Source organism: Panthera pardus, unplaced genomic scaffold (assembly GCF_024362965.1).
Source record: "Panthera pardus isolate Hobbes unplaced genomic scaffold, ASM2436296v1 HiC_scaffold_7, whole genome shotgun sequence".
Lineage (NCBI taxonomy): Eukaryota > Metazoa > Chordata > Mammalia > Carnivora > Felidae > Panthera > Panthera pardus.
In genome coordinates this window covers 16,044,293-16,060,122 of record NW_026527002.1, presented here as the reverse complement: position 1 = coordinate 16,060,122, position 15,830 = coordinate 16,044,293, and the positions used below count along the sequence as shown (strand labels likewise).

Below are 15,830 nucleotides of genomic sequence, written 5' to 3'. Positions count from 1 at the left end.
AAGTCATCATCATCATCATCACTTGGCCATCCATCCCTAATTAATGCTACTATTATAGATAACCCAAAGTGAAATTGTTACCTCATTATTTTGTTTCTCTGTTTTGGTTTCTTTTGGGTTGTGGTCATTTATAATGACATCTTCTGATATTGTATTTCAGCTTTGATAGCCACAGATATGTGGTAGATTAATGACATTTTAAAGATATCCTTTCTTTTAACTTTATGGTTCTCAGGCTTTTCTTTCTCTGTACACTTGAGAGATATGACATATGATCAACAGTGGTTCCCTATGACATGGCATCTTCATGGTTGGGTGGAGATGAGCTTGTAGCTTCTTTAGGAGTCTTATCAGAATCTACAGAATATGAATGGTTTGAAAACACCAGGTGATTCTAATCTGTTTACCCCCTCCTCTGTTTTGTTTGGTTTTAGGGGCAAGGGTCATGTTTCCTTATTGTCTTTGGAACAGGATAAGGATTTCTTTTAAGAATCATTTTTATTTAGGGTAAAATTTTTGGCATAAAAAAATGGTACAGGTTATTCAACTCGACCGTACTTGTCTAAATATCTTTTTGCTTGTCTAAATATCCTTTTAATAAGTGAAACAGGGGGCTCCTGGGTAGCTCAGTTGGTTAAGCATCTCACTCAATTTCGGCTCAAGTCATGATCTCATGATTCATGAGATAGAGCCCCACAGTGGGCTCTGTGCTGACTGTGGAGCCTGCTTGGGATTCTCTCTCCCTCTCTCTTCCCCTCCTGCACACACACACACACACACACACACACTCTCTCTCTCTCTCTCTCAAAATAAATAAATAAACCTTAATAAAAGTAAAGTAGATTGGAAAGTACACTGAGAGGAAGCCACTTCTGAGTGTTTAGAATGAAGTGGGCCACCTGGGTGGCTCAGTCAATTGAACATCCAACTCTTGATTTCAGCTCAGGTTGTGATCCCAGGGTTCGAGCCCTGCACCAGGCTCCACTCTGAGCATGGAACTTGCTTGAGATTCTCTCTCTCCCTCTGCCTCCCCCTCCCCTGCTCATGCATTCACATTCTTTCTGTCTGTCTCTGTGTGTGTCTCTCTCTCTCTCTCTCAAATTAAAAAAAAAATTTTTTTAGAGTGAATTAAATATGTAGTTCACTGCTACGTACTTTGAAATTGCCTTTTTGTTTTCTTTTTTTCTTTGGAATGAAGCTCCTTTCATAAGGAAGCTAAATATGGGAAACGGGCAAGCAAGCAGATACAACTCTAGTCATCTTGAGAATCAATGTGGGTCTAGCTTTTTAGTATCACTACATTATTCCCTGTAAGCTGTGTGACCATGTAAAGTGAAAATAGCTTTGAGATCACCTTCTATTTGTCTGTACACTGTTGACAGAAAATAAATCGGACTGATCCTCAGCAAAATTGAAAAACAATGAATTCTGTTTTATCAGCACAGTCCCCCTCCTGCTTCCCTGCCATTTTGGGTTTTTTTTCCTTTTCTCTTTCTCTTCTACCTCTCCTTTGCCCTCGGGTGACTGTTTTCTGCCTTTCTCTGGCCCCACTTGGCATGTCCACACAGAAAATGCTCTAGTATCTTTACACAGTTGTCTTTCCCTTCAGCCTTCCCTTTTTAAAACATGTAGATGGCAAAATATCAGGTGACTCATCTTCTTCTAGATCTGGGAAATTCCTTTTTTCTAACTTAATATGAATATTACTTCAGTTATTACCCAAGATAAATGTAGATCAAGCCATGCCACCCTTCACACCTTCCAGGCTTAGCCTTCTATAAACTGTAATTGCTCCTCACCTACTGTTATTCTGCTGGGACACTTTTACTCATTGAAATAGCTGTTTGTTCTCTAAATTCCATTTTTAAAAAGCACATATCTGCTAGTCAGGAGTCTTGGTGATGAAAGTAGAGTGAGGTTGAAAGTGTGGGATGGGCAGAATAGCTTTCATGTTAATCACCTCATTACTTTTTGTGAAGATGATGGCTGAACGATTTCTTCTTAGGGTTGGTTGTTAGCAGGTAACTACACACCTGTGATTTTACAGATGGTGATACACATATTCATGTAACGAGAGCCACCCAAAAGTTACAGGAATTCTATACATGAAGAGCGAATGGGCAAGAAAAATTTTTAAACTTTCATTATTTTATTAGAAATGCTTTCCTTTTAAAAGTGCTTAGCCAGAAATGAATTCTGGATAATATATATGTATGGTATCCAAGTGTATAGTTTTCTTTTGTTGCTTACCGATCCCGTGCTTTCTGTATTTCTTACTCTGGCAATTCACCAGATGACATAGTAGGGGGAACGCAGAGAAGAGGTAAAACTCAGTGATTCCCACCAAGACAAAGGGTCCCACCTTGTCCACTGCAAGGAGGAAAATACGTATCATCTGGTAGGATATATTTGGCATTCCTTTTATAGGAATGAGAGGTTGTGTGTAAAATAGCAAGATAGGGTTTGTCACCCCTGAGATCTACCTGACATGTGAGGACCCTCATTGCCAGGTGTGTGTCATGGCAGCCTCATCCTCCTGGCTGCCGTCTGGAATCACATCTAAGAACTATCAATGACCCTTACATATACCTTGAGCAGTTCTATCTTTGGATACATGTTTATGAAGGAGGCTCTTCTATAAGCACAATTTTCTTTTCCAAGAAAGTGTTTCCATTTTTGTATAAAGTAAGTTCTTCTGTGCAAGAAGAACAGGTAAGCATTACTTGTTTTGAAATGTTTGACTTGTGTTCTTATTCACTGGTATTAAAATAGTCCGTTGGTATCTTAAAAACTAGAAATAAGAAACAATGTTACACGCAGTTTTCCAATTAGATATGGGTAGTACACTTTGTTAGACTGGTTTTTGTCTGATTCTTTTAAAGTTCTTGGCGGAAGACATTATATGTATTGCAGATTGCCCGAATTCCAGAAGATATTTTACCATTAGATTGCAGCTTTCTTAAAACTTATTCAAGACCTAGAAATTGGTAATTTGTTTCATTAGGTTTGCAAAACAAGTTTGGGAGAATGCTATCATAGCCTAAACATACAGAATAAATATACATTCTTTTTTACTGAGAAATAATTGACATATGATGTTATATTAGTCTCAGATGTACAACATAATGATTTGACATTTATATACATTACAAAAGATTACCACAGAAGTAGTTACCATCCGTCACCACAAAAAGTTATTACAATATTATCGCCTATATTCCCTATGCTGTACTTTACATCTCTGTGACGTATTTATTTTATAACTGGAATTTTGTACCTCTTAATCCCTTTCACCTGTTCTGCCCATTCCTCCACCTCCTTGGCAATCACGTTTGTTCTCTGTAAGTCTGTTTCTGTTGTTTTGTTTGTTCATTTGTTTTTTAGATTCCAGATATAAGCAAAATCATATGGTGTTTGTCTTTCTCTGTCTGAATTATTTTACTTAGCATAATGCCCTCTAGGTCCATCCATGTTATCACCAATGGCTGAGTAATGTGCCATTACAATAATGTTCCATTGTTTTGTGCTTTCAGCTCTCACATTTAGGTCTTGAGTCCATACTTTGTGTATTTTTGCACATGGTATGGGAAAGTAGTCAAGTTTCATTGTTTTACATGCAGCAGTTCAGCTTTTCCAACACCATTTATTGAAGAGACTGTTTTTTCCCCATTGTATATTCTTGCCTCCTTTGTCATAGATTAACTGACCATTAAAGCATGGATTTATTTTGGGCTCTCCGTTATGCTCCACTGATCTGTATGTCTCCTTTTGTGCTGACACCATATCGTTGATTACTGTAGCTTTGTAATGTAGTTTGAAATCTGGGAACACGATACCTCAGCTCTGGTGTTCCTTCTCAAGATTGCTCTGACTATTGGGGATCTTTTGTGGTTCCGTACAAATGTTAGGATTATTTTTCTAATTCTGTGAAAAATGCTATTGGTATTTTTATGGAGATGGCATTGAATCTGTAGATTGCTTTGGACAGTAGGGACATTTTAACCATATTATTCCAGTTCATGAGCATGGTACATCTTTCCATTTCTTTGTGGCATCTTCAATTTTTTTCATCAATGTCTTATAGGTTTTCAGAGTACAGATTTTCCAACTCCTTTGTTACATTTATTCCTAGGTATTTTCTTTTCGATGCAATTATAAATGGGATTATTTTATTAATTTCTCTTTCTGGTAATTACTAGTATATAGAAGTACAACATATCTGTATGTTAATTTTGTATCCTGTAACTTTGCTGAGTTCATTTGTAGTTCTGATAGTTTTTTGGTAGAGTCTATAGGGTTTTCTTTATATATAGGATTATGACATCTGCAAGTAGTGACAGTTTACTTATTCCTTCACAATCTAGATGCCTTTTATTTCTTTTTCTTTTCTGATTGCTGTGTTTTGTACTTCCAGTACAGTGTTGAATAAAAGTGTCAAGAATGGGCATCCTTGTTTTGTTCTTAGAAGGAAAGCGTTCAGCTTTTCACCATTGAGAATGATGTTACCTGTGGGTTTGTCATATGTGGCCTTTTTTATATTGAGATATGTTCCCTCTGTACCCACTTTGTTGAGAGTTTTTATCATAAATGGATGTTGAATTTTGTCAAATGGTTTTCCTGCATCTATTGAGATGATCATATGCTTTTTATCCTTCATTTTGTTAAGGTAGTATATCCTGTTGGTGCATTTGCAAATGTGGAACCATCCTTATATTCCTGGAATAAATCCCACATGAACATGGTGTTTGATCCTTTCACTATATTGTAGAATTTGGTTTGGTCATATTTGGTTAAGTATTTTTGTAAATATGTTCATCAAGAATATTGGACTGTAATTTCTTTTTTTGTACAAAGTGTCTTTGTCTACTTTTGGTGTTGGGGTAATTGTTGGCCTTGTAGAATGAATACAGAAACAATCCTTCCTCTTTAATTTTTTGAAATACTTTGAGAAGGATAGGTACTTACTCTTCTCTCAGTGTTTAGTAGAACCCACCCGTGAGAAGCCATTTGGTCTTGGACTTTTGTTAGTTGGGAGTTTTTTGATTACTGATTCATTTCATTACTAGTAATTGGTCTGTTCAAATTTCCTATTTCTTTGTGATTCAGTCTTAGAAGATTATGTATGTAGGAATTTATCCATTTCTTCTAGGTTGTCCAGTCTGTTGGCATCTACTTGTTTTAGTAGTCTCTTACCAGCTGTATTTTTATGGTGTCTTTTGTATCTTCTCCTCTTTCATTTCTGATGTTGCTTACTTGAATCCTGCCTCTTTTTCTCTTATTTTTTAAGTCCTATTTCATTTATTTCTACTCTTTATTATTTCCTTCCTTCTACTAACTTTGGGCACTGTTTGTTCCTCTTTTTTCTCATTCCCTTAAGTGTAAGCTTAGATTGTTTATTTCACATTTTTCTTAATGGTTTGGTAGGCTTTATCACTATAAGCTGCTTCTGCAGGGCACCTGGGTGGCTCAGTCAGTTAAGTATCCAACTCTTGGTATCAGCTCAGGTCATGATCTCTCAGTTTGTGAGTTTGAGCCCTGCATTGGGCTCTGCATTGACAGTGTGGAGCCTTCTTGCGATTCTGTTTCTGTCTCTCTCTATCTCTGCCTCTCTCTCTCTTCTCCCCCCTCACTCTCCCTCTCACACTCTCTCTCTCCCTCTCAATAAATAAACTTAAAAAAAAACATTTTTTCTGTGCATCTTCTATTTTGGAACATTATATTTTAATTTTCATTTGACTCAATTCAATTGTTTGAATTCCTCTTTCATTTCTCCATTGACGTCTTGGTTGTTTATTGGCATGTTGTTTAGCATCCACATGTTTGTGTTTTTTTCCAGTATTTTTTCTCTTGTAATTGATCTAGTTTCATACTGTTGTGGTTGGAAAAGATGCTTGATGTAATTTCAGTTTTAAATTTATTGAGACTTGTTTTGTGGCCTAACATGTGATCTCTCCTGGAGAATACAATGTTTCATGTGTGTCTCCAAAGAATGTGTATTCTTTTTTAATTTTTTGTTTTTTGTTTTTGCTGTTCAGTTTGGATGATTTCCACTACCCTGAAATCCCAGATCACTGATCTGTGCTTCTGCATCATCTCATCTGCTGTTGATTCCCTCTACTGTGTTTTTCATTTTAGTTAATGTATTCTTCAGCTCTGATGCATTCTTTTTTATATTTCTTATCTCTGCTGAAGTTCTCACTGAGTTTATCTACTCTTCTCAAGTCTGGAGAGCATCCTTATGACCATTACTTTGAACTCTTCATAAGGTAGATTGCTTATTTCCATTTCATTTAGTTGTTTGTTTTTTTTTTTTTTAGGTTTTGTCTTGTTCTTTCATTTGCAACATGTTCCTCTGTCTCCTCCTTTCCCTGCTTATTTTTGTTTGTATATATTAGGTAGATCAGCTGTGTCTCTGGGTCTTGAACATGTAACCTTATATAGAAGGCATCCTGTGAGGCGTAAACCCCACCCCACCCCCTGGTAACTATACCCAGGCACTCCAGGGATTTCCCCTGTGTGGGCTGCATGTCCCCTCCTTTGTGGCTGGATCACAACTTATGTGGGCACACTGGTACCACTTTTGTGGGGTTCCAGTCCCAGCTGAGGCGACTCAGTGTGGTGGGACAGTAGCCACTTTTGGGGGGACAGGCACCAGTCTCAGTTGAGGCTCTCTGCTGAGTGCAACAGGAGGGGAACCACTTTGGAAGGGTATCCCCCAGGAAGGGAAGGTTGGGCTGGACAGGTCCACAGGTTGACGTCTGGTCAGGGTAAGCCGTGCTAGAAAGGTAAATGGATAGTGTCAGAACTGGTGCCCCCCAGCATCAGCCCAGCGAGGCAGAAGGAAGGCAAGAAAAATGGTGCTATTCAGTGCTTCCTTCCTGGAGAAAGTTCCTACAGAGCCCTGACCCTACCTACTGCACAAGCCCTAAAATTAGTCAGTGAATCTCCTTCAGTTATGGCTTAGGTGCTGTTGAGACTATTGCTTCTGTTCTGGTCTCAGCCAAGTGAGTTTATACGCAGGCCTTTTAAGAGTGGAATCTTGGCTTCCCACAGCCCGCCAGCTCTCCTGAAGTTAAGCTTCACTGATTTGCAAGGCTTCTGGACATAAGGCATGCTGATTTCCAAAGCCAGATGTTATAGAGGCTTTTCTTCCTGGTACAGATCCCCAGGGCAGTGGGTACCTGATGTGGGGCTCAAACCCTTCACTTCTCAGGGAGGATCTCTATAACCTATGATATCCCTCCTGCTTGTGGGTTATCAAGCTGGGCTTGTGGACCCCGACCAAATCACATCTCTGCTTTCTTGATGTGACTTTTTCTTTACATCTTTAGCTGTGGAAGAGCTGTTCTGCTAGTCCCCAGATTGCTCTAAGAGTTACTCTGTATGTACTTGCAGTTTTGGTGTGTGGCCATTGCTTGACATGAGCTCAGAATCCTCCTACTCTGCCATTTTCAGCAATTCCCACCCACTTTTTTAAATTGAGGTATAATTGACATATCACATTATATTAGCTTTAGGTGTACAATGTGAGGATTTAATATATGTATATATTTAAAACAATCACAAAAAATCTAACATCCATCACTATACATGGTTACATTTTTTTTGTGAGAACTCTTTAAGATCTGTTCTCTCAACAACTTTCAAATATGTAATACAGTATTATTAATTATAGTCACCATGCTGTACATTACATTCCCCAGACTTATTTTATAACTAGAAATTTGTACCTTTTGACCCTTTTCACTCATTTTGTCAACACCCCCAACTCTTGCCTCTGACAACCACCAATTTGTTCTCTGTATCTATGAGCTTGGTTTTTTTGTTTGTTAAAGATTCCACATAATAGTTAGATCATGGCATTTGTCTATTCTCTGTCTGACTTATTTCACTTAGCATAATGACCTCAAAACTCATCCATGTAGTTGTAAGTGGCAAGATTTCCTTCATTTTTATGGCTGAATAATATTCCATCGTATATGTATACCATATCCTCTTTGTCCATTCATCTGTCTGTGGACCCTTAGGTTGCTTCCATTGGAAATAATGCTGCGCTGAGCAGAGGAGTACGTATATCTTTTTGACTTAGTGTTTTCTTTTCTTTGGGTAAATAGAGGTCGAACTGCTGGATAATATGTTAGTTCTCTTTTTAAATTTTCGAGGAGCCTCCATTCTGTTTTCCATAGTGGCTGCACCAATTTACATTTCTACCACTAGTGCATTTTTCTCCACATCCTCACCAACACTTGCTATTTTTTGTCTTCTTGATAATAACCATTCTGACAGGTGTAGAGTGGTATCTCATTTATGGTTTTGATTTGTATTTCCCTGATGGCTAGTGATGTTGAGCATCTTTTCATCCGGCTCTTGGCCATCTGTATATCTTCTTTGGAAAAATGTCTATTCGTATCCTCTGCCTATATTTAAACTGGGTTGTTTGTTTGAACTTACATTGTGAAATATCTACGTATATATCCAAGGAAAAGTGCGTTGTTACAGCAATAATAACAGGAATATAGCTCACTTCTTCACAAATGGTTCTAAACCAGATGGGCTCCTGTTTGTATCAGTATAGTGTTATCAGGATTCAAATACATTTTAACATTTAATTTCTTAAAAAATAAAAGATTTGAAAAAGTTTCTTTTATTTAAGGTGCTATGTCAGGTTTTTAAAAAAGAATCTCTTTTGGTCTCCTGCATCTTTTCCAGTGTTTCTCATGCAAATATTGTTCAATTAACTTATATTTTTCCTTAGCTATGGGCTTCTGTTGACAATTGTGTAGGCAGTTTTGGGTAATGAAGTTAGCCCAGTGGTCCTTTAAAATTCTCCATAAATGTTATTACTATAAATATGCGATGTGAGAATAGTTAAGTCTTTTGTAGATTTTTTTAAGAATGATAGTTTCTTTAGAGAGATGGTTTCTTTAGAATCATCTTTATGTTATTGTCTAAATTCTGGCAGTAATTTTTGAGCTCCTAACTCTTTAAAACGTACAGTTTTATATCATGTGTCCTAATAGAGGAAATGCACAAAACTTTGAGAAATATAATAGAAGGTATAAAAAATGGAGAGTTACATCTTGGAAGACAGACTAACCATTATAACAATGCTAGTATTTCCAGATTTCATGTCTATACTCACGTGACTCCAGTTGTCAGTGACAAAAGGGTGGAAGTTGAGGGTGAGATAGTCCTCACAGCAGGTAGCAGCTCTTTCGGAAAACTTAGCTTAGGGGAAGAGACAGGGTGGCAGCTGGAGGGAGCCAAGAGAGTCAAGTATTCTTTGTTGTTTGAAAGATAAAATCTAGAGCATGTCCTGAGTGCTGATGCTTATTGGAGCACTAGAAGGAGGGACTGAGGAGGGATATTTTGATTCAGGGGGAAGGAAGAGGCATGGGGGGTGGTGTTGGTAGGTGGCACAGTTTCTGAGACACTCTGGAGGGATGGAGGGATTGGCTTTGGAAAGAAAAGGAAATGAGGGCTTGTATTTTTTCTGTGAAGTATGAGGCTGTTGAGAATGAGGGGGGGAAATTTGAGAAGAATAGAGAAAGCTTGAAAATAGGCATTTAAAGAGATAAAGAGTGGCACCTGGGTGTCTCAGTTGGGCATCCGACTTTGGGTCAGGTCACCATCCCCACATCGGGCTTGCTGCTGTCATTGCAGAGCCAGCTTCGGGTCCTCTACCCACCTCAATTTCCCCTTCCCCCACTTGCGTGCATGCTCTCTCGCTCTCTGTCTCTCTCAAAAATAAATAAGCATTAAAAACAGATAAAGAACTGTTTCACTAGAAAAACAGAGTAAGATTGCTGTATAATTGTTGACTGTGAACTTAGTGTTAGAATAGAATTCTATTTAGTTTTGTGACCACCCGCCCCTTCCGGCTACTCAGATTTCTTGCTACAAGTGTGAGGTAGACAAGTGGTTGAGTTCAGAGTTTTGATCTTGAGGTCATCGATCCCTCCTCCTAGCTCTGTACCTTGAAGAACAAACACAACTCTAGTGAACAAGGTGCAGCTACCACAGTTGACTTTGATTGGACATCCTCATACAGTTAGTGATGTGGTTAAGGGATGTCTAGGTGGAGTTGGTGCAAAGTTTTCTACTGATTCTAACTACTTTGGTGTCTTTCAAAAAAATTGATTCGAAAATGCTTATCTTCCAGTTATTTGGTTGTAGAAAAATGAAACAAAGCCCATTTTTTTCCTTAGAATGGAAAAAAGATATAAGAATTAAAGTTCACAGCTGGTAAAATTAAGGATGTATGTTTTAGAAAGACAAAACGTAGGAATTTGTACTCTCTGTGTTTTATATTCAAAACCCATATTTGGAAGCACAATGTAATTATGCTAGTCTATATTTCCTACTAATATCTCTTCTTTTTTCATTTTAGGAAATAGTCTAGTAAGTTTAACCTTTCATTTATTTAGTCTTCATGGATTAATTGAGTACTTCCATTTAGATATGATGAAACTTCGTAGATTTTTAGGTAAGTGATTCTAACCCATTTAACAGAAATAACATTTGAACAAGAATCTGTTTTAAGTTTTCATCAGTTTTTTCAGTTAGCTATGGCTCTAAAACAGACTACCCTAAATTTTTGTGGCTTGGAATGACACACACTTACTCAGCTCCTGAGTCTGTGGGGCTGTTGAATGCTGCTTGTAGTCTGGCTGAGTTCATTTATGTACCTGCAGTTGACAACAGGCAAGCTACTCTGTGGGCCTGGACTGGGACCTCAGCTGGGACACTGGGCTTCATGTGGCTCAGCTCTACATGGTCCCCCATTAAATTCAAAGGAGTCAGAGGAGTTTGGCCCCTTAATAAATTCACATTAAAAACAAAAAAAGAAGGAAATATATTTTATGACAAACTGAGCTTGTTCAAAGAGTGATGGGCAGTCTCCAAGGGAGCTGGTGTACCCGGACCCCTGAGACTGGCTCTCCAGGTCTGGCTCTCCATCACTTCCACCCCATGCTGTTGGCCAAAGCAAGTCTGATAGGGGTGAATGACACCTCTCGTCCAGGTAGCTTTGAAGGTTCAAAGCCATGAATGGAGGGCATGGTGAAGAAGTGGGACACTTTTGCAGTCAATCTCTTAGGTTGACCACAGCTTTGTCACAAAGATGACACAATTTCCGTCCTTTTTCCAAACTTTGAAGGCTCAAACTTTAAAAGATTAGGTGCATTGCACTTAGGTGTTCTCTTTTTCTGATCCCAGAAATCTCTTTACGTTAAACTTAAAGATTATTTTTAATATGTTTAAATGTGCACGGTGATATTTGTGTAAGACTGTTTTGCTAGGGAAAAAGCTGAACTTTTTTGCCAAATAAATATGTTAGAAGAAAATTAGCATGAGGATTACTTTTTTTAAAAAAGAAGGTAATATTTTCTTTCCTCTTAAATACTGAACTAAGATAAATTTATTACCTAGGACTTTTGAGAGACTTTTCCTGCATATTTATCTCTAATTTGTATACCTGTAATACTCCACTAACAAATTGGGTAAATTATAAAACATATATAAAAATAGATATTAACAAGAGTAATTAAAAGGCTATTTGAAAGGATGGGTTAAAGTAAATACATAATTCTAATGCTCTTTCCTTCTCACCAGTGAGTCATGGTTCACCACTGTGGAATTGGCTCACTTTACTAGTGACCAGTAGATTACAGTGTTATGCCCTTGGGGCCATCCTGCAGGCTTGATGGCAACAGGGATAACTCCACCCCTAATCCTAGTCTCCTTTTTCATGAAAGCCTAACAGACATGGAGCAGAGACAGTAGGATTAAGAGAAGGTCCATCCCTACTACTGAAAAACTAATTCCAGTTCTGAAACGAATACCTCACTGATGATGCGCCCATGGGATCACCTTCATATGCCCTAATAACTATAATATTTTAGCTTCATAAAGTTTTTTGTTTACTGATAAATTTCTAGAGTCTAAAACAGTACTTGGCACGATAAGTGTTTGTTGAGTGAATTGCAATGCTTTTAATGAAACCGAGAAACTCTTCTTAAATTACATTTGAAAGAGAGGAGTTTGGTACAATGATAGGTTCACATTTTAAAAGAGAGGCACCTGGGTGGCTCAGTCAGTCAAGCATCCGACTGCCGGCTCAGGTCATGATCTGATGGCTCGTGAGTTCGAGCCCCACATCAGGCTCTGTGCTCACAGCTCAGAGCCTGGAGCCTGTTTCAGATTCTGTGTGTCTCCCTCTCTTTCTCTGCCCCTCCCCCGCTAGCACTCTGTCTCTCCCTCTCTCAAAAATAAGTAACACTTAAATAAAAAAGGAAAATAAACAAAATATTTATTGTTTTGACATGAATACCTTCTGATAATTTCAAACAAGTTAGCAGCCACAGTGGTATTGATTCTTTGGACATACATGTGAGTTCTGAGTGATTGTCATCCATCTGAATCTGAACAACTAGCTGGTAGCCACATGAAGATTGTAAGTGGAAAACTCATAATTATCACAATTCTTGTACTTTGCACAGGCCTCCCACGTACAATTAAATTTGAGATCTTTTTTCTTTGATGCAGTTATGATTCAAGAAGATTACCACAGTCAGAACCCTTACCACAATGCGGTCCATGCTGCAGATGTTACTCAGGCCATGCACTGTTACTTAAAAGAACCTAAGGTAAGATGCTGACATTTGCAGGGGGTGCGAATCCTAAGAAAATTCCTTGACTTACTTTCAAATACTTTTCCTTAAATGAGTGATTTGACTCAAAATCAGAGGCTTCCTTCACTAAACTGAGATCTGGCTGGATCAAGTTTCCCATCCTGGTTATATTTGTACAGCAGTTGGACAACTGAGTGATTGTTGAGAGAGAAGCTGGAGAAGTCCAGGTGAGGTCTGGATCCGACGAAACCCCCAACTCTGTGTTAAGACACTGGCATTTACACCAAGCTCCTTGTAACCTCCATGAGGGCCGCACAGCATTAGTCCAATTCAGAGAATGAACGGGGAGCTACAGAAGGGAAGCAGGAGACTTTCCCACACCTGTCAGAAGCTGTTTTGTTTTGGTGCACCATGAAAGAGCCTGGTGGCCCAAGCTAGGCAAGGGGCTTTGGGGAAGGAGAGAGGTAGACGGTCTGTAAGATCTCTTGGGAGTTAGAGTGCCTAGCCTATGGTGTCTGCATCTTTGGGGGAATGAAGCAGAGAGAAGAGTCAATGAAGACTGCGTGGGGCAGCTGAGTAGAGTGTGGAATTCTGTGAGAGAAAGTACGTAGAAAAGGGAGCAAGTTTTGGGGGTGAGGCTGGTAGAGATGATGACCTCCACTTTGGACATGTAGAGTTAAATGTGTTTGTGTGGTATCCAAATGGAGATGTTGAATAGAGAGTTGGATAAGAGAGTCTGGAGCAGAGAAGAGAATCTGTTGGAGATACAGATGTAGGGATCAACTGTAGATGATAACGGAAAGCCGTGTTTGTCTTTGGATGTTTCCTACCCCTGATGGTCCTGAAATCACATTTGCTTACCCTCAGCCCTGTTTCTAAACTCTTCTCCCCCTGGGATCTGAGTTCCCACTAGATGTTAGAAGGGAAAGCAAGCTGACTAAATCAGATTGTGCTATTTGATGCCAGTTCTGAGAATATAGCCATGTGGTCATCAGTCTTGTCATTTTTCAAGAGATTGTGGAATATGTGAAATACCCCAGTTTTTAGAGTATATACATCAAGGCTTTTTTTAAAAAGCAACTTCATTGTGGTATCACTTGTATGCCACAGTAAAATATATACATTTTATGGGTACATTTTTGACAAATGTATACTCCTGAGTGCCCGAATTTTCTAATTGAGCTTTTAAAAAAAACTCTGGGCCAAGGCTGAAGCCTCTGTTGAGAGTTTTTGGGAGAAACTGATAATCACCATACAGCCAGGTAAATGGAATGATGAAGGTAAGTGTCACGTTCTGTGAGACACAGAGGAGGTTAATTAAGCTGGTGCACAGGTCTGTGAAGGTGGCTCCCCTCCCATCTTCCACTGGCCACACCCAACCAGAAGCCAGGGGCGTGGAAGGTAAGGGCTGATGCCAGGCACGGGGCAAGGCAAGAGTGGGAAGGGTGTGGTAAAAATGAATAAAAATGCTGCCTTACCTGTGCAGCTCTGGCAGCACTAATTTTAAGCTTTTTTTTTTTTTTTTTTTTGCCTATGTATCTGATATTTCTTATTTTAAATACTTTTTGCCTTATGCAGCTTTGATTACACTTATTTGAAATACTTGGCTCCTAGGTGGCTCAGTCAGTTAAGCGTCTGACTCTTGATTTTGGCTCAAGGTCATGAACTTATGGTTTGGTTCTGTGCTGTCACAGAGCCTGCTTGGGATGCTCTCTCTTCCTCTCTCTCTGCCTCTTCCCCGCTTGTGAGTGCGTTCACATGCGCTCACTCACACTCTCTCTCTCCCTCCCTCCTTCCCTCTCTCCCTCCCTCCTTCCCTCCCTCTCTCCCTCTCCCTCCCTCTTTCTCTCTCAAGTATTTTTTTAAAAAATACTTTTCATGGTTAACATACTTAGTGAACTTAGTCAAAGCTTCAGTGAAGGAGATAAAATCACTAAGCCCTAAAATGCAAAAATTCCTTTCTCCTTTATTGTAGTTTACATTTTAAAATAGATTCATTCAGTTTTACAAGTACATTCTAAAAAAAGCCTTAAGATTGTATCTCTTACTGCCTGGGCTTTCACAAGGCTTCACACTTTCAAGTGCTTTCATTCAGTACATTTTCCTGGTGCTAGGAATCCAGTGGTAAACAGGACAGGAAAGGTCCCAGTGGGGGAAGCAGTCATTAGACAAATAAATAGAATGTTGACATATATTGTAGTAATTACTGCTGTGAAGGAATCTAAATCGAGGAATGTGCTGGAGAGTGACCAGAGGATGGCAAGCATTTACAGCTGTAGATAAGGTGGTCAGAAACCATGTAAATTTAAAGGAAAAATTTGAGAAGGAGTCACCTATAGAAAAATGCCGGTGCAGAGGGAATCAAATAGAAAGGCTTAAATATAGTATTTAGTGAGAAACCTGCTTTCTGGGCACCTGAGTGGCTCAGTCAGTTAGGCGTCCGACTTTAGCTCAGGATCTCATAGTTTAGTCAAGATCTCATAGTTTGTGAGTTCCAGCCCGGCGTCTGGCTCTGTGCTGACAGCTTGGAGCCTGAAACCTGCTTCGGATTCTGTGTCTCCTTCTCTCTCGGCCCACCCACCCCTACTCACGCTCTGTCTCTGTCCCTCAAAAAATGAATAAACATTTTCAAAAAAACAAAAGAGGGGCGCCTGGGTGGTTTGGTCGGTTGAGCTTCCGACTTCGGCTCAGGTCATGATCTCACAGTCCGTGAGTTCGAGCCCCGCATCAGGCTCTGTGCTGACCGCTCAGAGCCTGGAGCCTGTTTCAGATTCTGTGTCTCCCTCTCTCTCTGCCCCTCCCCTGTTCATGCTCTGTCTCTCTCTGTCTCAAAAATAAATAAACGTTAAAAAAAAAAAAAAAAAAAAGCTGCTTTCAGTTTTTATATATGATTTCTGTGTAAGAGCTAATTCCTGGACTCTTAAGTGCAAAAAGAAATACTCAAAGCCCCCCCAAATTGCTAGAAAGTTAGGGCAAAGTGCCTTCTTTCTGTACTTGACATCAGCCCTAACTTGAGTGTTTACTTTCTGTGTTTTCATAGCTGAGCTTACACAGATTATAATTGTGTTCGAGTTGAGCCTATTAGCACCTAATAGCAACAATAAAAACAGTGACGTTTTTTGTTGAACACAGGAAAACTCAGCATCACTAGTTTATTATTTGGAAAAGGGTCCTGATGATAGCTTTGCAGACGTCTCC

The 15,830-nt window shown here is 39.2% G+C and overlaps 1 protein-coding gene across 6 annotated transcripts in view; it reads left to right on the top strand.

The window, feature by feature from the left end:
• Positions 1 to 15,830, top strand: part of PDE7A (phosphodiesterase 7A) — a 150,146-nt gene that overhangs the window by 119,629 nt on the left and 14,687 nt on the right. For all 6 annotated transcript variants that reach the window (XR_008420062.1, XR_008420063.1, XM_053896555.1 and 3 more), the window contains exons 6-7: positions 10,391 to 10,486; positions 12,547 to 12,647. Coding sequence is in view for 4 of the 6 variants with exons in the window: in XM_053896555.1 (XP_053752530.1) it covers positions 10,391 to 10,486; positions 12,547 to 12,647 (197 nt within the window). In the remaining 2 variants the exon portion in view is untranslated. The remainder of the gene's footprint in view (positions 1 to 10,390; positions 10,487 to 12,546; positions 12,648 to 15,830) is intronic.